This window comes from Nomascus leucogenys, chromosome 4, assembly GCF_006542625.1.
Source record: "Nomascus leucogenys isolate Asia chromosome 4, Asia_NLE_v1, whole genome shotgun sequence".
Lineage (NCBI taxonomy): Eukaryota > Metazoa > Chordata > Mammalia > Primates > Hylobatidae > Nomascus > Nomascus leucogenys.
The window spans coordinates 91,217,402-91,234,271 of record NC_044384.1 but is presented as its reverse complement, the minus strand read 5'-3'; the positions used below and the strand labels follow the sequence as shown (position 1 = coordinate 91,234,271).

Below are 16,870 nucleotides of genomic sequence, written 5' to 3'. Positions count from 1 at the left end.
AGATGTCCTTGGAACTCGGCAGCATCCACGAACCATGCACTCCCAAGGTCAGACTCAGTGGGGGACACAGGAACCCAGATCTGTGAAGGATGCACGCAGGTGGGTGCAGGGTCCTCACACTCTTCTCACTCAAAAGGGAAAATCCAGATATCCCCAGCCCCAGAAGACACAATGTTATCCCCTTTCCCCTCGTTGTGCAAATCTGATCTAGAAGTGCAAATCTGAACTAAAACCACCCAGCTAGGTAGTGAGGGGCACTCCCCAAGCCTGTGGAGCCTTTCCTAAAAAGGCACTCTGGGCACCCAGTGGACAGGGCAGTGTGCAGGGCTGTCTCCGCAGCTGAGGGGTGGGTCACTGCAAAATGGCACATGCCCCTTGGATTATGGGGTCTGACCCTGGACAGACCAAGTAAGGCCAGGGTGCTGTTCACCCATGGGGCCACCCTGAGGCTGGGGAGCCTGAGACCAAGCTCCCCCAGGTACTTCACAGGATGGGGACGGAGGAACAGGTGCAGGAAGCAGACGTCAGGCTCCACAGCCCTTGGGGGTATGCTGCAAGCATTCACTTCCCAGCCTGCACCTCCCCTTCCTGCTGCTCCGAGAGAAGGCAGCCCATGGGTGAGCTGGAGGCAGCAGGGCGGGGCCAGCCACGTGGGGGAGCAATGAGCCAGCTCCATGGCTGCCTTCTCATGACAGCGTTTCATTCACCAGGTGGCACTGCCAAGGTTGGGATTCCCACGGTCAGGGCAGGAAGCGCCGGTGTGGCAGGTGTTGAGTGGAGTGCCTCCTCTCATTGTGGATGGAAGAGATACCAGGAAAAGCTTCAGAGAGCAGACAGACCTAACATGGGCTTTATCAGGAAGCTCTCCTCTTGGAGCCTTCTGGATCTACAAGGTACAGTCCCACTAACTCTGAGAAATGATCCCCTCCTGGGGGCAGGAACAGTCTTTCCCTGGGCCCACAGTGAAGCTGCCTGCATACAGCAGCGACTTAGGTGTAGTGGGGTGGCTACAGCAGCCTCTGCCTCAAACTGAGCTTTCAAGGCCTCAGAAGTAAGCTGTACAACCGGTCTTGGAGTCACCAATACCCAGGGCTCAACAGAGCCCAAAAGGGTGTGCAGCACATCTGAGCCGCCGGAGGGGAGCCAGATGGCACCCACCCGCTTCCCCACCACATTCCCCTACAAAGAACCACACGGCACAGTGCTGACTCAATGTTTCACAACTTTAATAGAATATTCTAACTATTCTGTACAAATTGAAAACACTGTATTCAGTTACAAATGTGTTCTAAGGTTAGGCTGAGCACTCTCCACAGGCCTGGTCAGTGCGGACACGGCCATCCCTGGCTGCCGGAGAGCGCCGTCACCTACTTGAAAACCCCACCCACCAGCCGCCAAGCGGTCACACCAAACCCAGGACTTTCAGACAGGATGAATGGTGGGGCCCAGCAATGGGGCTACTGAGAAAGCAGGACTTGACGCTCATACGCTCAACTGAAACGCAGGACTTCCCAGCCCAGTCCCTCACTGGAGAAGACTGCCGAAACCCAGTTCCGGCAGCAGGGTGGTGCCTGTGTCGTGAGGACGGGCTCGCATCTTCAGCCCTGGTGGCAGGGAGCAGCGTTTCTCCCGCACAGGCCTTGCTCCTGCTAAGAAGTGGCACATCTTCCTGCTCAGGTCACCAAGGTGGTTCAGAAATGTTAAGGACGAGCGACAGAGAAAAGCCGCAGTCCTCACAGGCAAGAAGGGATAAATAAATATGAGGTGAACCGCATCAGCTCTCACCTGGGCTGGTGTGTCACAACCCTGACCCACCCCTAAAAAAAAAAAAAAAAAAAATCAAGAAGCAACATCCTAAGGAGAACACGGCCCTACTCTACACAGCCCTTCTGAGATGATTAGCATACAACAGGTGACGCAGGCTGCACACTCAGCAGATTAAGCGGCTGGAAACGGCAAGTGGGTTTCTTCGGATGAAAGGGAAGAATTCAGTCCAACTGCAGGAGGGGTGGGAGAGGTTCTAGATCCTGGGAACCACATCACCAGACCTCGGCCCTTTTGCCAAGTGACCCCCACCCCACCCCACCCCGATGTGGTCTACAGGGCCCTCCCACAGGGAAAGGCCCAGGCAAGTCCAGAGCTACAGGCACCAAGGCTGCAGAGGGTGCTGGACGAAACCTCCTATTTCTGAAATGCATTTCAGTTGCCACTGTACAAGTTAAGCAAAATAATAAGGAAAAAGGAAAAGTGAAAGTGAAAATCATGCACTTGAAAACGAGTTAGATGGAGTAAGCTCTGTCCACGGGATTGTGCTGTGGCAAGGACCGAGGCCCCGCCCACAGGCCTGGAGTCCCGACAGCCGGTCTGCCAGGCACCCGCCTCCGCTTCCTACTGCTGCTTGCATTCCGCTGGCTGGCTGGGTTCCTTCTGTCAATGAAAAAGACAAGGCTTGTAGAGAGCAAAGCCAGCTCCATTCACCAATTAGCTCCAATCAACAATGAAAGCCAAGACTGAATGAGTTCATTCTCATTGAAAAAAATGGTTACTGCAAATATACTTTTAAAAATAGTGACAAAAACAAAGCTAACTCCCCCTACGCCCGCAGTCAAAGCAGGGCTGCTTATTTTGTTTTTAAAGGTATGCCCTGAAGCATTCAAATTCATGGCATGTTCAGCAGGAGGGTTTTGGGGCTCCATGGGGTGGTGGAGCTCCAGGGGGCTGCCCATGAAAGGGCTGGGAAGCAGCCAGCACCCCTGCCCACACAGAGCACAGTGCGCTCAACACGGGCAGCTCCACCCAGGAAGGCCACCGCGGAGGCAACCCCTCTTGGTGCCAACAGTCCTCACTTCTCAAGGGCACATCTGTCTCGGGGTAGGCCAGACCCTTGGTGCTCATGGAAAGCAATTCTCTCCTCTAGCGGGTTCCTGCTCTTTGTACTACCAGGGAGCGCCCCGGCAGATCCATCCTCTTATGGTGGCCTGTACTGCACCAACGAATGACGAGCTGCCGCTCCCAAGAGCTCCATCCATCACTCACTCTCCTAACAGTCTCACCAAGGGGCAATGCTATCCTTCCAGTAACAGCATCCGGGAAACATGATTCCTCTCCCAGAGGAATGGATTAACTCCAATATTATCTAACACAGAGATCTTGTACCCTTTAAACCACATCCAGCAACTCCATGAATTTGTGTGGAGGCCAACAATAGCCTAAGAAATACATCACGATCTTGCTAATGCTTCTGAGCTAGTAACTTTACGAACCTGTAATCTATGATTTCTGGCTAAGATTACAAATTGCTCTTAATCCAGCGTACCTATGGAACCTAAGAACTTGTACTGTATGGGGCAAAAAGATCCCTGGGTTACCATAAATGACATCTTCCATGGTATAAGCTGAGGCTACAGTTCATTCTTCTGGAAACCACATTTAAGGGATGGCCAAAAAAATATGTATAAAAGATGCAAAAAACAAAATCAATAACCTTGAACCCTGGTCTAAGCTCACAATCTCAGCCACCCCACAGGCTGCCCAAAAAGCCTGGCTGAGACAAAACGAGGCTGACCAAAAACCCTCGCCATGTCAATCTGACATTCAAGGGTAGACCGAAAGTGGCCCAGTGCAGTGGCCAAGAGCACTGCGCCATTGGCCTTAGGAGTGTGGGGGATGCAGGGTGCCCGAGCCGGAGCAGTGAGGGGAGGAGTGGGACAAACAGTGTGCCTCCACCAAGGGACTCGCCTAGAAAATGGGAGGTCAGTAAAGGAGCTGTGCAGGGACGGGGAAGACTGGGGCTGGTAACAAGGTGACAGACTCCATCTTTATGTACATTTAAATAATGCAAATACTATGTCATGTCATACCCAGGATTTTATAATTTATCCTACCACAGATTGAGCATCCCAAATCCCAAATCTGAGATACTCCAAAATCTGGAACCCAAGACAAAGAAAATGCTCACAGGAGGATTCCAGATTTGGAATGCTCAACCAGAAATAAATCTAAATTATCCTAAGTTGCAGAAATGATGTAATAAGTATTTTCAACCACGAGAATGTAGTATTCATCTGTTCTAAATAAAACCAATATACTGGGTGAAGACTGCTAGAGGGAATAGAGTCCGCATAGAACAGACTCTCAAGACCTGTGTCATGACCCAGTGCCTTGCTGGAGGGGAGTAGGCCATGCACCTGACTCTGGGAAAAGCTGCCTCCCTTGTGCCTTGAGGGCACAGCCCCCTCTGGGAAGGCAGGCAGCACGTGGCCCACCCTTGCCAGGCTTTGGTGCTCACACAGCACACTGGAGCTTCTGCAAGTGACCGACAGGAGTTTTAGAAGTGAATTTTACGTATGAGAGACACCAATTGTTTTTAGCTTGTGATACATGCCGAAAAAAAAAAAAAAACTACACCTAAACTCCCAAACTGAAGCATCCTTTATCTCATGTCACAAATTTTAATGATGGTTGAGTCATTAATCGATGCTAAGATTATCAAAGGAGGAGGAGCTGGCATTTTAAAAGGTACCAACTAATAGGAAAAAAATCTCATCTCTCATGGGACCATTTAAAAGGTGGGGTTTTAACAGATAACACTCGACCTAAGAAAGGCAACAAAGACATGCCACTAAAACACACTCGACCACAGCTGCACTGGCGAAGAAGCCCCAAGTGCCCAGAGCCCTATGGCTGAAGAGGCAGTGACCTCAGTGTGACACTCCTCGGGGATTGCTGCTGTCACACCCTGCCCTTCTCTTCCAGGGACGCATACTGAAATACGGATAGGTGGCACGCATTGAGGATTCTCTTCAAAAGAGCTGGTGGCGTGGGAGGGGTGGCTTGGGAGGAGTGGGTGAGGGTACAGGTGGAACAAGAGTGGCTAAGTTCTTCAGACATGCGGGGACAACAGGAATTAATGGCAGCTAGACATAATTTTAAACATACAGGCATATTCTCAAACCTGGCCCTGGAAAACAAAATCGTTTCAAGAGCTGCATCCGCCCTATGTACCATCAGTTTCCCATGAAAGCAGCCTACATGAGGAAGACAGGGAGGCGGTGGTGCTAAGACCTCAAGGACATGTGGTCTACGGGCCGCCAGGATCATGCTGATGTTCCGTGACGAGACCCTTAAAAACGGAGTGCCTACTTATCCCGGCACGCAGAGGCCCTGCTATGGTTGTGGGGTTCCTCACGGCACCTCTTGTTCCCACCTCTCTGCTTTCTCCCACTACATCCCAAGAGTGCTACGAATGAACAGGTCTCGTCACGGGCAAGGGCCTCTGTCTACTTACGGCCTCCTGTTAGCATTCCAGGACAGGGCAGAGCTACAGGGACTGAAGAAAGTGGGGTGGGAAACAGCTTCCAGGCTTACTGATACTCACTTTCATCTACAACTGGTTCTTGCTTCATTCAACTAGCGCCAACCTCACAACAGTACTTTTTACTGCTGACACCAAAACAGATGCCAGTTAACATTTCAGATAAAAAATGCTGGCGCAGTAAAAGCTGTTACCCCTCTGTGTACCTATTGGTCTGCACAAAACATGAATTCAAAAAGTATAGATATTCAACAGACATGTGTTGGTAATGACAATGGGCCAATTTCAACTGCCACACAGTGTGTGTTCTGAGCACAGCTGGGACAGCCCAGTGTGTTATGCTCTCTGCAAGGACTGCTTGCTTATGGTGGCCTGTGTGTGCCACCGTGCAGACTGCTGACCATCCAGGGCCCTCTTGATGGAAAGCAGTACCATCAGCAATGAAAATAACACCCAAGTTACATCTTTGCTACTTGGTTAGCAAGAAACACTGGGCTCAGAAAGCAGGGACCAAATCTACGTTTGGTTCGTTGATTTTAAAAGTACATGTAACAGACACCTATGTCAAACCTGTGACACAGTGAGTGTACCTGGACAGCAACTCCCTCTTTATTCAAAGTAAAAACAATGCATTGTATAAAGTATAGATCAGAAGTTTGGAAGTTAGGTATGAATGGAATTCCACCTTACCTAGAAACGTATGAATGATTAACAGACAAAAATTACACCTAAATGGGGAAAAAAATTGAAAGGAACTGTCAGCATGAAAGAAAATGAAATGCACAAAATTATACAGGAGGAAACGGCCACAATTTCTCATGATACAAAAGGGCTGCAAGATACTGAACTCGGGGTGAACAACTTCAACACTAGATCATACTTTCAAAATGGGCAGAAGCATGATTTTCGCTTCTATCAGACTGCTCCCAATACTAAAACCTCCCTTCCTTCCTCGTTTTATTTTGCTTGCACAGACTCTAACACTGCCCATCTCTTTGGAAGGTGCATGTGACAGGGACAGCAGGCTTGGCCTTATCCCGGCCGGCCGTCTCTGAACTTCATTCACACCATTAGCCTGAACATGTTTTTAGTCCCTTCTCCCCCAACCAACAAAACCGTTTATCAAAGGTCTCATGGGGTGTTAGCATGTGTAATCCACCACATCATGTTCTCTATAATGGCTGGTGAGAATGCTCTTTGAGAAACCTGGGACATGAACGGAGACTCAAGGTTCTCCAAGGTGACAGAAGAAAGCAGAACAAACAACAGAGGGGAGGAAAAGAGAAGCTGAGGCACAGAATACAGGGAGCAGGAGAGACAAGTGCAACAAGGACAGAGGCAGCTGTACACGGAGTCTGAGGAGGTGGCCCCGCCAATTGTCCCCAGTCCTTGCTTTACAACTGCAACCTTGAAAGTGTCCATTCAGCACCCACAAGGCGGAAACACGGCCCAATAAACACACATGGCCCTTGGGTCCATCAGACACCCCGCAGAGCAGTGATGGGCAGCATTTATTCACCCAACGTTGTTCACTGGCTGACTGACAGCCCTCACCTCCCCTGTCCCCACACTATGATGCACGCAAGGCAGACCCAGGCCTTGATCTCCTACAGCCCTCACCGCCCACCACCACGGTGCTGAGCACAGGTACACTTTCAGCAGTCCTCCCACATCAACAGGCCAAACTTTAGAAGATGAACATTTCCATGAGCTGATTATTCCCAGAGTAGTCTTTATAAGACACATTCTCAAAAAAGTTTTAAAAGCTCTTCTCCCATCCCTTCCCTGAAGGAACCACAACTGTGAACATGCATTCATGGAAATAGCCAGTTTAAACCAACTGATGACAAAGCCAGGATATCACACTGACAGCTTTTAGTGCACACTCCAAAAAAACAAGGGTAAAAACAAGCAAAAAACGTCTAGTCGGACAGAGACACATTACAAAAACACCAGGTAACGTTAGTATTCTGACAGCCCATAATATACTTAATTTTAAGAGGCAAGTGAACTACACATTTCGTGTTTTTCAAGAGGAAACTCTTATGATGATGTAGGATGACATTTAAGCAGTTCTGATTTTAAAATGTGCCAAATGGTCAAAGTACCTTGATTTAAGTTACTCTGAGACCACAAATAAAAATCTAAATTTGCAGGTAAAATTAATGGGGTTGCCCACTCATTTTCAACTCAGTTTTCTTTAGTAAACCTTCCCAATTTATTTTAAATTATCTGAGACATATGAGATATCTAGACACATCATCTGGGCATGCTCAGCTCAAGTGCAACTGTCAAATGATGCCCACAATCCCATTATTCTGTTCCTTAACAAAAAGAGCCCCAAAGTCCCTTCTTTGTACCTTTTCCAAACACTCACAAAGAAAAGTTTATTTATGTTGTCAGTTAAATCATTACCTTACCTTAAAAGAATGAAACATTTGGAAGGTCAAGTTGCTCTACTGAGGAGTCTATGTAAATAAGACACAGCTTGAGACAGCTGGAAAAGCTTCTACTGAATATGTACACTCAACACTCAAATTATATACACAGTGTCTGAATAATCATTCCAGTATTTTTCTGACACATTTTAAACTTTCTAATTAGGGGATAATGAATATTGTTAACACTACTGCCTCAAAGTGGGGAACATTTTTGAAAGTCTAAGACTGCAGCATAATAAGTAGGTCTGGGTGGCCCCTAAGTTACCAACCTTGGGGTTAATTTCCGCATCATCCTCGTCTTCTCCCTCCTCATCACCTTCTAATTCCTATATTTAAAAAGTGAGAATTAGCTGGAATGACAAGATTTAAACTTTCGTGGCATTCACAATCCACAAACACACGAAGCAAAACACTGCCTTAGACGGAAATCAATTACTGCTACCCACAAGTGACTCATCACTTCCTTTGGACACTTAGAATTATTTCTAGGTATCTTTTTGTTCTCACAGAGAGCCCTAAAAGAAACAAAATTCTGAAAAAGTAGATTTTGTTAAATGATTATTTTCTAAGATACATTTTCATGAACCAACTGCAGGGTCAAAAACGATGGAAACTGTCACAGCATTTGCTATGCATTTCTGCTTAGTGTTTTAAGAACGTTGTTAGAGTCAAAGACAGCATCACAAAAAATGGGTATAACACAGCCCTGTGAGTCCATAACCTTCAAGCAGAGAAAGCCGAACAAACAACTTCAGGGAGTAAGTGGCACCGCATAAACCTGTCTCTTACCTCCTCTTCTCCTTCTTCACCTTCTTCAAACTGGAAAAACACAGAAAAACATTTTAAGGTTTACAAAACATGACAGCAGCCTGCCCAAGACACCAGTCCCATCAAGTGACTCACTGACCAAGCCTAAGAGGAGCAGAAAGTCCAGCCACGCTGCCTGCTGGGCCTCGCTTGGCTGAGGAGCCATTTGCTTGTGTGCAGTGCATTTTAAAAGCATGCCAGGAAATTGAAAGTCACGCAAAACAAGGAATAGGATAGGAAGCTGGTCAGCTAGGGTGTACACTGGACATAGCTGGGAACCTGGCACCACAGCTCTGCCCTGGCTGTTCTCACACCGAGGAGCAGGCACACAGGAAAAGATTTTTGTAAACCGATGAATTTGCTTTCCTTAAATTTTTTACAAGGCTGATCTAACCAGTAGCATAATGTTATTGGATACAGGAGTCTGGGTATCATTTTACATCTCATACAAAGGGAAAAGAAACCTTAGTAGAAATATATTAAAACTTTGGTGTTTAATCTTTAAAGTGATCAATAAGGTGCTCAAAGGCGAACCTCCACCATTAGTCAATTGTCTTGAATCAGTTTCTCCTACATCCAAAGACATCATTGGTCAGACTGAAAATCAAGTTTCAAACATGAGACTTACACCAAAAGCAAAACCACCTTATCACTACTGGTTGCATAATGAGGGTAGTACATGAAAATGCAGCTTCATTTATCAACATTTCCCGTTTTGTTGAGCTCACACCATGTATTCCTTAGAGCCAACTTCAATGGAACTTAGAAGGATCCTACTGTGCTGGTGTGGAGTTCACAGTTTGCACAGCCTCCTGGCGCCACACAGCAGCCAGGATGAGATGTGACTACAATGCAGCGCCCTTTCGCTCTAAGGATCCTAACTGGCATCAGGCAGGGAAAGACTTCTTAATAATCTTCCATTTCAGGTCAGATCCCAACGAGCCTCAAGCAGGCTCCAGGGCCTATTCCAAGGCTCTAAGGACAGCATTTTGCCCTTGAGGGGCTGTGCACAGGGGCTGCTCCAGAGGCATCACCCACCTGGGCAGACCAGGAGCTGCCATGTGCAGAGAAGACAAGACCAGGGTTCCCACATTCACCTCCTCCTCCAACAACTTTCTAGTGTTAGGGTACGGTCTAGAATGTAACATTAGTAAAACACTTTTTATGCCAACACTTACTGAATCATTGCTCTGTGCCAGGTGCTATGTTAAGGGCTTAACAAGTAACCAGAGTCTTCACCATGAGCTCTACTTACAGCTGAGGAAACTGAAGCTCAAGCTACTAAAGGGAGAATGGGGATGCGAGTCTGAGCAGTCTAATCTGAGCTGGCACTTCTAGCCTCTGACACTGCTCATCAGTAGTACCTGTGCTGAACGTATGAATGAAATGCACATTTACTATAAGCAAATGTGGCACAGTGCTCACCAGTAATACAGACACTGCATATAAGTAAGCAAATAGCACACATACATATTCAAGTCCTTTAAACTGACGGGTGTATGATCAAAAAAGTTTCAGATAAGCTTTCCAATGTGTAGCCACTAGCCCTTAGCTCACTATTTAAACTTAAACTAATGTAAATGAAATGTTCAGTTCTTTAGTCTCAGCAGCCATATTTCAAGTCCTCAAGTGGTCAGTCCTACTGTGCTGGACCAAGCAGGCAGAGGACAGTTCCATCAACAGAGAAAGTTCTATTGGAAAGTGCTGGTCTAGAATCCATAAAACTATGTCTTGGCAGCTACCTGACTGTCCATGTTCCCTGACCTGCAACCACCTCCCAGCCTAGGGATGAGCCAGCAAGTTGAGTTTTAGAAGTTAAATGAACAGTCTAAGACCTAACGGCTGATAAAGAGCACGCTGGCCTATTCTCCCCACAGGTGGAACTCAGTACAATGGGAGAGGTTTGAGATGTTGGCCTTTACTGCCACAGGGGGCTAAGGCCCTTGAACCCACCTAAGCTCTTGCCACCCTGTCTGAAGCCCCAACAGACCAGACCTTCTAAGAAAAGAAACCTAGTGCAGCCACAAAACCTAAGAGCTCCACAAGAAAGAGAATATCATCTAGAACATACTTCCAGTAACATTCTATAAAACAAAACTTTATTTTCCACAGATGAAGAAGACTTGAAGCTGCCTGAGCCTTGGTGAGAATGGGAGTTTCTAAGCGGTACTTGGGCTGTGTGCCCGCAAGTTCTGACTGTGGAAGAGCTGGCTTCCCTCAAGCCCAGAAAGGAAAGTGACATGCAATCTTGTTGTTTTCTTGGGGAGCACGGGTTTCTTTTTTTTCCTTTTTACCTAGTCAGATAGAAGTTCAGGAATTTCTATTTCTTTTGGGTTGATGAACCCAGGCTAGCATGAGTCCACTGTCAATAAATGTTTGTTGTGGCCAGACCTCCATGAAAGAGATTTTCCCTGTGTTTAGAAGTTCCCTGAAGCTTAGGTTTTTAGAGAATATTGTTGAGTCACTAGGCAGGGCTCACATAGGAAACTGGCAATCACCTCTGAAACTGCCTCGCAGACACCTGCTTTTCCTGCTCTGTTCCTCAGACTTCTCCTCTTCGAGCATATTCCCCCCACAACAAGGGCAGCAGCTTGGACTACATATCTGGCTGATGATGTAATAAAAAGATTAGGCATGGGGGTTTCCCAAGCCACAATTCAGGGCCACTCTGCACCAACAGAGATAAGCACCCAGGTGGGAGCCCCCCTTCCCCGAGCCTCATACATTGTCATCATCCTCTATGGCCTCCCCAGTGAAGTACAGCACAGCCCGCGGGACTATCCGCTCACGGAAAAAGTGTCCAATTTCAAAATCAGAGGCTAATGTGAATTCAGAATCTTCATCCTGAGGAGGAAAAACCCACGTGTTAACTCATTTTAATGGGATAAAAACATTCACTTCACCCCTCTCAGCCAAACCTCAGCCCCTCACTTTTGATTTACTTGACTTAACACACCAAACTCCTGCACTGCTGGGGGACAGCCACTAGACACTCAAAGCCCCTTTAAAACAACTTTAAGTAGCTTTAAAGAGCTACTGAAGCAAAATGGCAGAGAAAGTGGGAAGTGAGGGCCCTATAGCTCCACGACTTGTCCAAAGGTGTCACCCAGAGTAGGGGGTATGAGTCTAACATATGGGAAACAGGCAGTATTAAAGCACTACACGTTTGCTACTGAAATCAACATATGAAACACATACTTTTACTTAGATGTGTAATGATTTCAAATTAATCCCAGAGTTTTAGGAAACAAATGGATTTTTTTATTTTTAAGAGACAGGGTCTCATTCTATCACCGAGGTTGGAGTGCAGTCGTGCAATCACAGCTCACTACAGCCTCAAGCTCCTGGGCCCCAGCGACCCTGGAACTACACAGTGCACCACCATGTCCAGCTAATTTATTATCTTTTGAGATGAAGTCTTGCTCTGTCGCCTGATGGAATACGGTGGTGCAATCTCAGCTCACTGCAACCTCCTCCTCTCGGGTTCAAGCGATTCTCCTGCTTGAGCCTCCCAAGTAGCTGAGATTACAGGCGCTGCCACCGTGTCCAGCTAATTTTTTTTTTTTTTTTTGGTATTTTAAGCAGAAACGGGGTTTCACCATGTTGACCAGAACATGAACTTCTGACCTCTGGTGATCCACCCACCTTGGCCTCCCAAAGTGCTGGGATTACGGGAGTGAACCACCACATTCGGCCAGCTAATTTATTTGATTTTAATTTTTTGTAGAGATGGGGTTGTGCTATGTTGCCCAGGCTGGTCTCAAACTCCTGGACTCATGCAGTCCTCCCACCTCAGCCTCCCAAAGCATTAAGATTACTGGCATACCCAGTACACACACAGCCAGGAGTGGACTTTCTTAAACAAGTAGACAAGTAGACATTCACTCAAGAGAGACTTCAATAGGAAAATAAGACTATTAACAACGTATCTTACCAGTGATTCTCCATCCCCGGATGCTAGAAAAAGACAAGACAAAACATATTTAAGTTACAGTGACAACTCCCAGAATTTTAAAGCCCACACAGGAGGAAACTGTGCCGGTAGACAAAATGTAACATTTCTCACCTTGAGGTTTAATAGAAATCCCCAAAGCCTTGCATCTCCTCACAGACATCTTTGCAAGCTCCATCCACTGCTTCTGAAGCTGGCCTGAGTGCCTCTATGCCCCCCTCCCTTCTCCTCCTCCATCATGTGCCATGGGCTGGCACTCAAGCTTGAGAAAATCATTTTGACAGGGTTAATATATTAACAGGAGGAACGGCAAACAGCCCCCAGGCTGTGGCCATTCAGTGCATTTGTGCTTCATGGGGAAATTTAACTCATGTCCTGCAGAACTATACATGATGGTGCAGGAAAGAGAAAGTCCTTAAGCCTTATAAGCTGTGAGTGTTACTAAGGCACTGCAACTCAGTGAGACAGAAACTGCATTTCTATCAGTTTGGAGAGTGCTGAAATGCCCACCAGTGGCCCCCGTAGAGTGGCGCAGCTCCTCAGCAAAAGCTGATGCTCAGACGAGCTAAGCACACCAAGACAGACAGGGACTTCTAACCGCACTCAATGAAGCCGTGCAACGTTCAACGTTCAAATGGTACACGATCCAACCCCCTGATTTTAGAAACATTTACTACAAGACCCTGACCTTCATCAGGAGTTGAATGTTTACTCTGCTTAGTCTCATACCTGCCTTTTCAATCTTCATTGGGCTCTTCTCTCTGAGTCTCCTTTCCCATTAAGCGGCCACAACCCTGGCAGCACTTGCTGTTTGCTGCTGAGACATGAATGTTGGGTGCGTAAACACCACCCATGAGTGAGGCAGAGTTCCCAAGCCTCAGTGTGCCAGCATCGCCTGGGGTTTTAAGACATGGGTTAGGAACATGGCTGGGTGTCTAAATGCTAGAGCAGCATGCTCCCCAGGGCACTCTGGCCCAGGTCATGAATCAGCACAAGGACTCTGAGCACTCAGACTTCTGGACTGGCTTTGTAGTTTTAAGGACAAAGAAGGAGCTGGACTCATTAGCCAATGCCTCCTTCACTTCACACCACAGGAGTCCATTTTGTCTGTTCCTTCACTACCCCATTACCTACTCCGTAGCCATCCTCAATGTTTTTCAAAGCACTTACCATTTGGTATTATGTGTTTGATTACTTTAAAAGTCGCTTTATTGATGGGATTTACATACCATTAAAAGGCATACACTCAATGTACAACTTTATGACTTTCAGTGCGTTTAGAGTTGTGCAACCATCATACCCCTACAAGTTTTAGAACCTAAAAAAAAAAACACTTAAAAATTCCCTTGAGTCCACTATCAACTCCATTTTTATCCTAAAAATTATTTTTAAATCAGTTTTAAGAAAACTTCCTACACAAAGTGATTCTAGAAATTAAAGCCTCCCTTCTTCATGGTGAATTCACAATCTCCAGTATGCCCAACCCAAGTGTCTAAAATGAATCTTCCAAAAAAAGGAAATGTAATATCTAAATTTATGACTGCTCTCATTCCCCAAACCGTATATATTTGCATCTTCTAGGTTCAAAATCTAATTGCAGAAAATAGGCATCACAATTAAAATAATGGACTGAACTCTGAAGGGTAGCTTGATAAATAAGGGTGCTAAGCTCAGAGACAAAATCAAAAAATCAACCACTCAGACTGGACAAGAGATCCGCCCTGTGGCCCCACATACAAACACTCACTGATTATCTGCAGCAGAGGCTGGCATCTCTTAACTTCAAATTATGTTTTAGTTCGTGGAAACTAAAGAGAATATGGATATTTTAACACTGACAAGTCGCTTGACCTTCACATTTTCTCACGATTAGGAAATTATATGAAAAAATCCCAAGAAATTTACTCTTAAAAGCAATTGGTCAACCTTTACTAGCTCAAAGGTCTCATCTTTATTTTACCACTTAGGAAAATTTTAAAAATAAATAAATAAACAAAAAGAAGCAGCTTCCAAGCTGTGATTCTGCCGATGTTTTTCAAAACTGAAAGTCCCAACTACTTGTGTTTCTTACAATATATAAATTCCAAAAAATTCTATCAAATTATGCATAAAAAATTACAAGAAAAGGGGGACTAAGCAGATGATCCAAAAGCAGCACAACTAGAACCAGCGTACAGCAGTAACAGGTACCTGGAGAGCAAACCCAGCAGCTCTCCGAGGCTGGGAGTGGTCCCCAGGGGGTGCAAACCACACACAAAAGCGGGGCAGAAATGCCAGCTGGTGGAGAAGGGTGCTCCAGGTGTCCAAGCGAGGAAGCAGCCCAGGTGCAAATACTCGATTCAGTTTTCTTAAAACAGAACCGCAAGTTTTTGCCTGGGCTGCAGCCAAGCAGAGTAAAGCTCTTCCCTTTCCTGCAGAAGATGACAATCCTACTCTTACTGTCCTAGCTACCTCTGCCCCCCATGATAAACTTGCCAGTGCACCAACAGAACAGCCTGGGACACAGCAATGTGCCCCTACTGACCACACTTGCCTGAAAAAACAGGACTAAAGTCTCTGGGTGTTAGGAATCTATCAGGTGACCAAAATTATTTTATACAAGAACATAATGAATATTAACAACCAACAGACTTGCCTTTCAATGGATTGAAGAAGTTGAAAAAGGACTCATTGGGTACTTGTTTCGTAATTGTTCTAACAGTGCCTCGACCCTTATGCTTCTGCTTTTTCTTGATGGTTTTGACAGTAACATTCTTTCCTTTCTTCCAGTCAATAGTACACCTACCAGGACAAGACAGCTGTCATGAACACACAATCCATGAGACAAATCCATTACAAATGCATGCAGGAAGCAAACCACAGCTCTATGCCAAACCTGGAAAACTAAATAAAACCAATCTGCAAACCAAATACAATGGCCCATGAAGTTCATCTGGAGGTTGGCAAAAAGAGAAACGGCCTGGTCCTCTTTCAACTTGGGTGTGACCACTGCCTCAAACTTCAGACTTCTGGAACAATGGTATTATTTTCCCAAGACATTTCATCAGGACTCTGAAATGTATATTCTGTGGCAAAGCCCTGTCAAGTCTGCACGATACACAAGAACTTGTCCGTGGCTTCCCAAGGAAGGAGGAGTTGCTGCTGTTCAAAGCAGCCAAGTGAGCAGGACAGCTGAAAAAAGGAAAGAAGTGGCCACTGGGAATATTGATGGCCAGTGCAGACCACTCCAGCCCCAGGGATGTTGGCGAGGGCTGAGCACAGCACGCTCTCTAACATACAATCACCATGGACCCAGGCAACACCTGGCAGATCTCAATACTGCCCGCTTAAGAACACGCTTGGAAAGGCCAGGCCTTTTTCTCACATGATGGCCTGGCCCTGGAAAATCATCTTTCTAAATTACTCCAGCAGGATTTTAATAAAGTCCTGAATTAACAATTAGTACTTAGTTCTGGTAAATAAACATAATTGTTTCAAGTCAAGACTAAAACCATTTCTCAGTCAACCCAACTTGGAGAAATTAATTCTAAATCAAATTCTCTCTTTAGTGATTTATAAAGACTGAAATCAGTGACTCAAACAACAGCTATGCTGCCCCCACCTATCTCCAAAGCAATCAGCTGATCAATACAGCCCTGGACTCAGACTCATTCATTCAATAAGTATTTATTTGCTGAGGGTAATCCATGAATTCAATTTTAAGAACTCCAATTCATGATGTCTAGAGAACCCAATACTTTCATTTAAATGAAGAAACAGGGCACTATCCCAAAGGCTTGCATGTGCAACCACGTGACTCATTTCCCAGGTTCAGCCGTCATCTCCAAGTTCTGCACTGTATACAAGCATTCCCAAACTGAAAGACATTGAAATATCCATCTACCAGGCTTTTAAGAAGACTCAAGACTGTACTTTATTCCTTACTTCTATCATACCCATCAAGTTACAAAATTACTTTTTGATTTTGTTTCAGAAAAACAAGGTAGAATGACATTTTCTTACCCATCACAATCCACAATCTCAGGACCTTCAAAGGAAAAGGGATCAGCCTTATCTGGTTCTGATTTCATCTTGTAGGTTTTTGTCAAGACTGAGTTGGTAAAGTAGTCGTTGGGTTCAAAGTGGAACTCTAACACAAAAGACTAAAAGTAGAAATTCAGAGTAAGCACCAGTTAAAACAGAAAAATAACGAGGACAGATTGCTTGGAGTACAAAACACTTACTAGAAGCTATTTTGGGGAAGCTCAACAGATAGGGCCATGGAACAAGAAAAACTTCTCCACCGCAAAAAAGACCAGCATGAAGTTAAAAAAACAAATGATGGACTGGAGGGAAATATCTGTTCAGTTCATGAGT

General features: G+C 45.7%; 1 protein-coding gene across 11 annotated transcripts in view; it reads right to left on the bottom strand.

Moving 5' to 3' along the window:
- Positions 1-1,209: 1,209 nt before the first annotated feature.
- Positions 1,210-16,870, bottom strand: part of NAP1L4 (nucleosome assembly protein 1 like 4) — a 48,776-nt gene continuing 33,115 nt past the window's right edge. For 7 of the 11 annotated variants that reach the window (XM_003278044.4, XM_030811456.1, XM_030811461.1 and 4 more), the window contains 7 exons: positions 16,517-16,656; positions 15,150-15,295; positions 12,497-12,519; positions 11,287-11,406; positions 8,545-8,574; positions 8,025-8,081; positions 2,198-2,427 (listed from right to left, as the gene is read on the bottom strand). In XM_003278044.4, the coding sequence (XP_003278092.1) occupies positions 2,389-2,427; positions 8,025-8,081; positions 8,545-8,574; positions 11,287-11,406; positions 12,497-12,519; positions 15,150-15,295; positions 16,517-16,656 (555 nt within the window). In that variant the 3' untranslated portion in view covers positions 2,198-2,388. Of the gene's footprint in view, positions 2,428-6,004; positions 6,043-8,024; positions 8,082-8,544; positions 8,575-11,286; positions 11,407-12,496; positions 12,520-15,149; positions 15,296-16,516; positions 16,657-16,870 lie in introns of all 11 variants that reach the window. The other 4 variants (XM_030811458.1, XM_030811460.1, XM_030811452.1 and 1 more) reach the window with 2 other exon arrangements.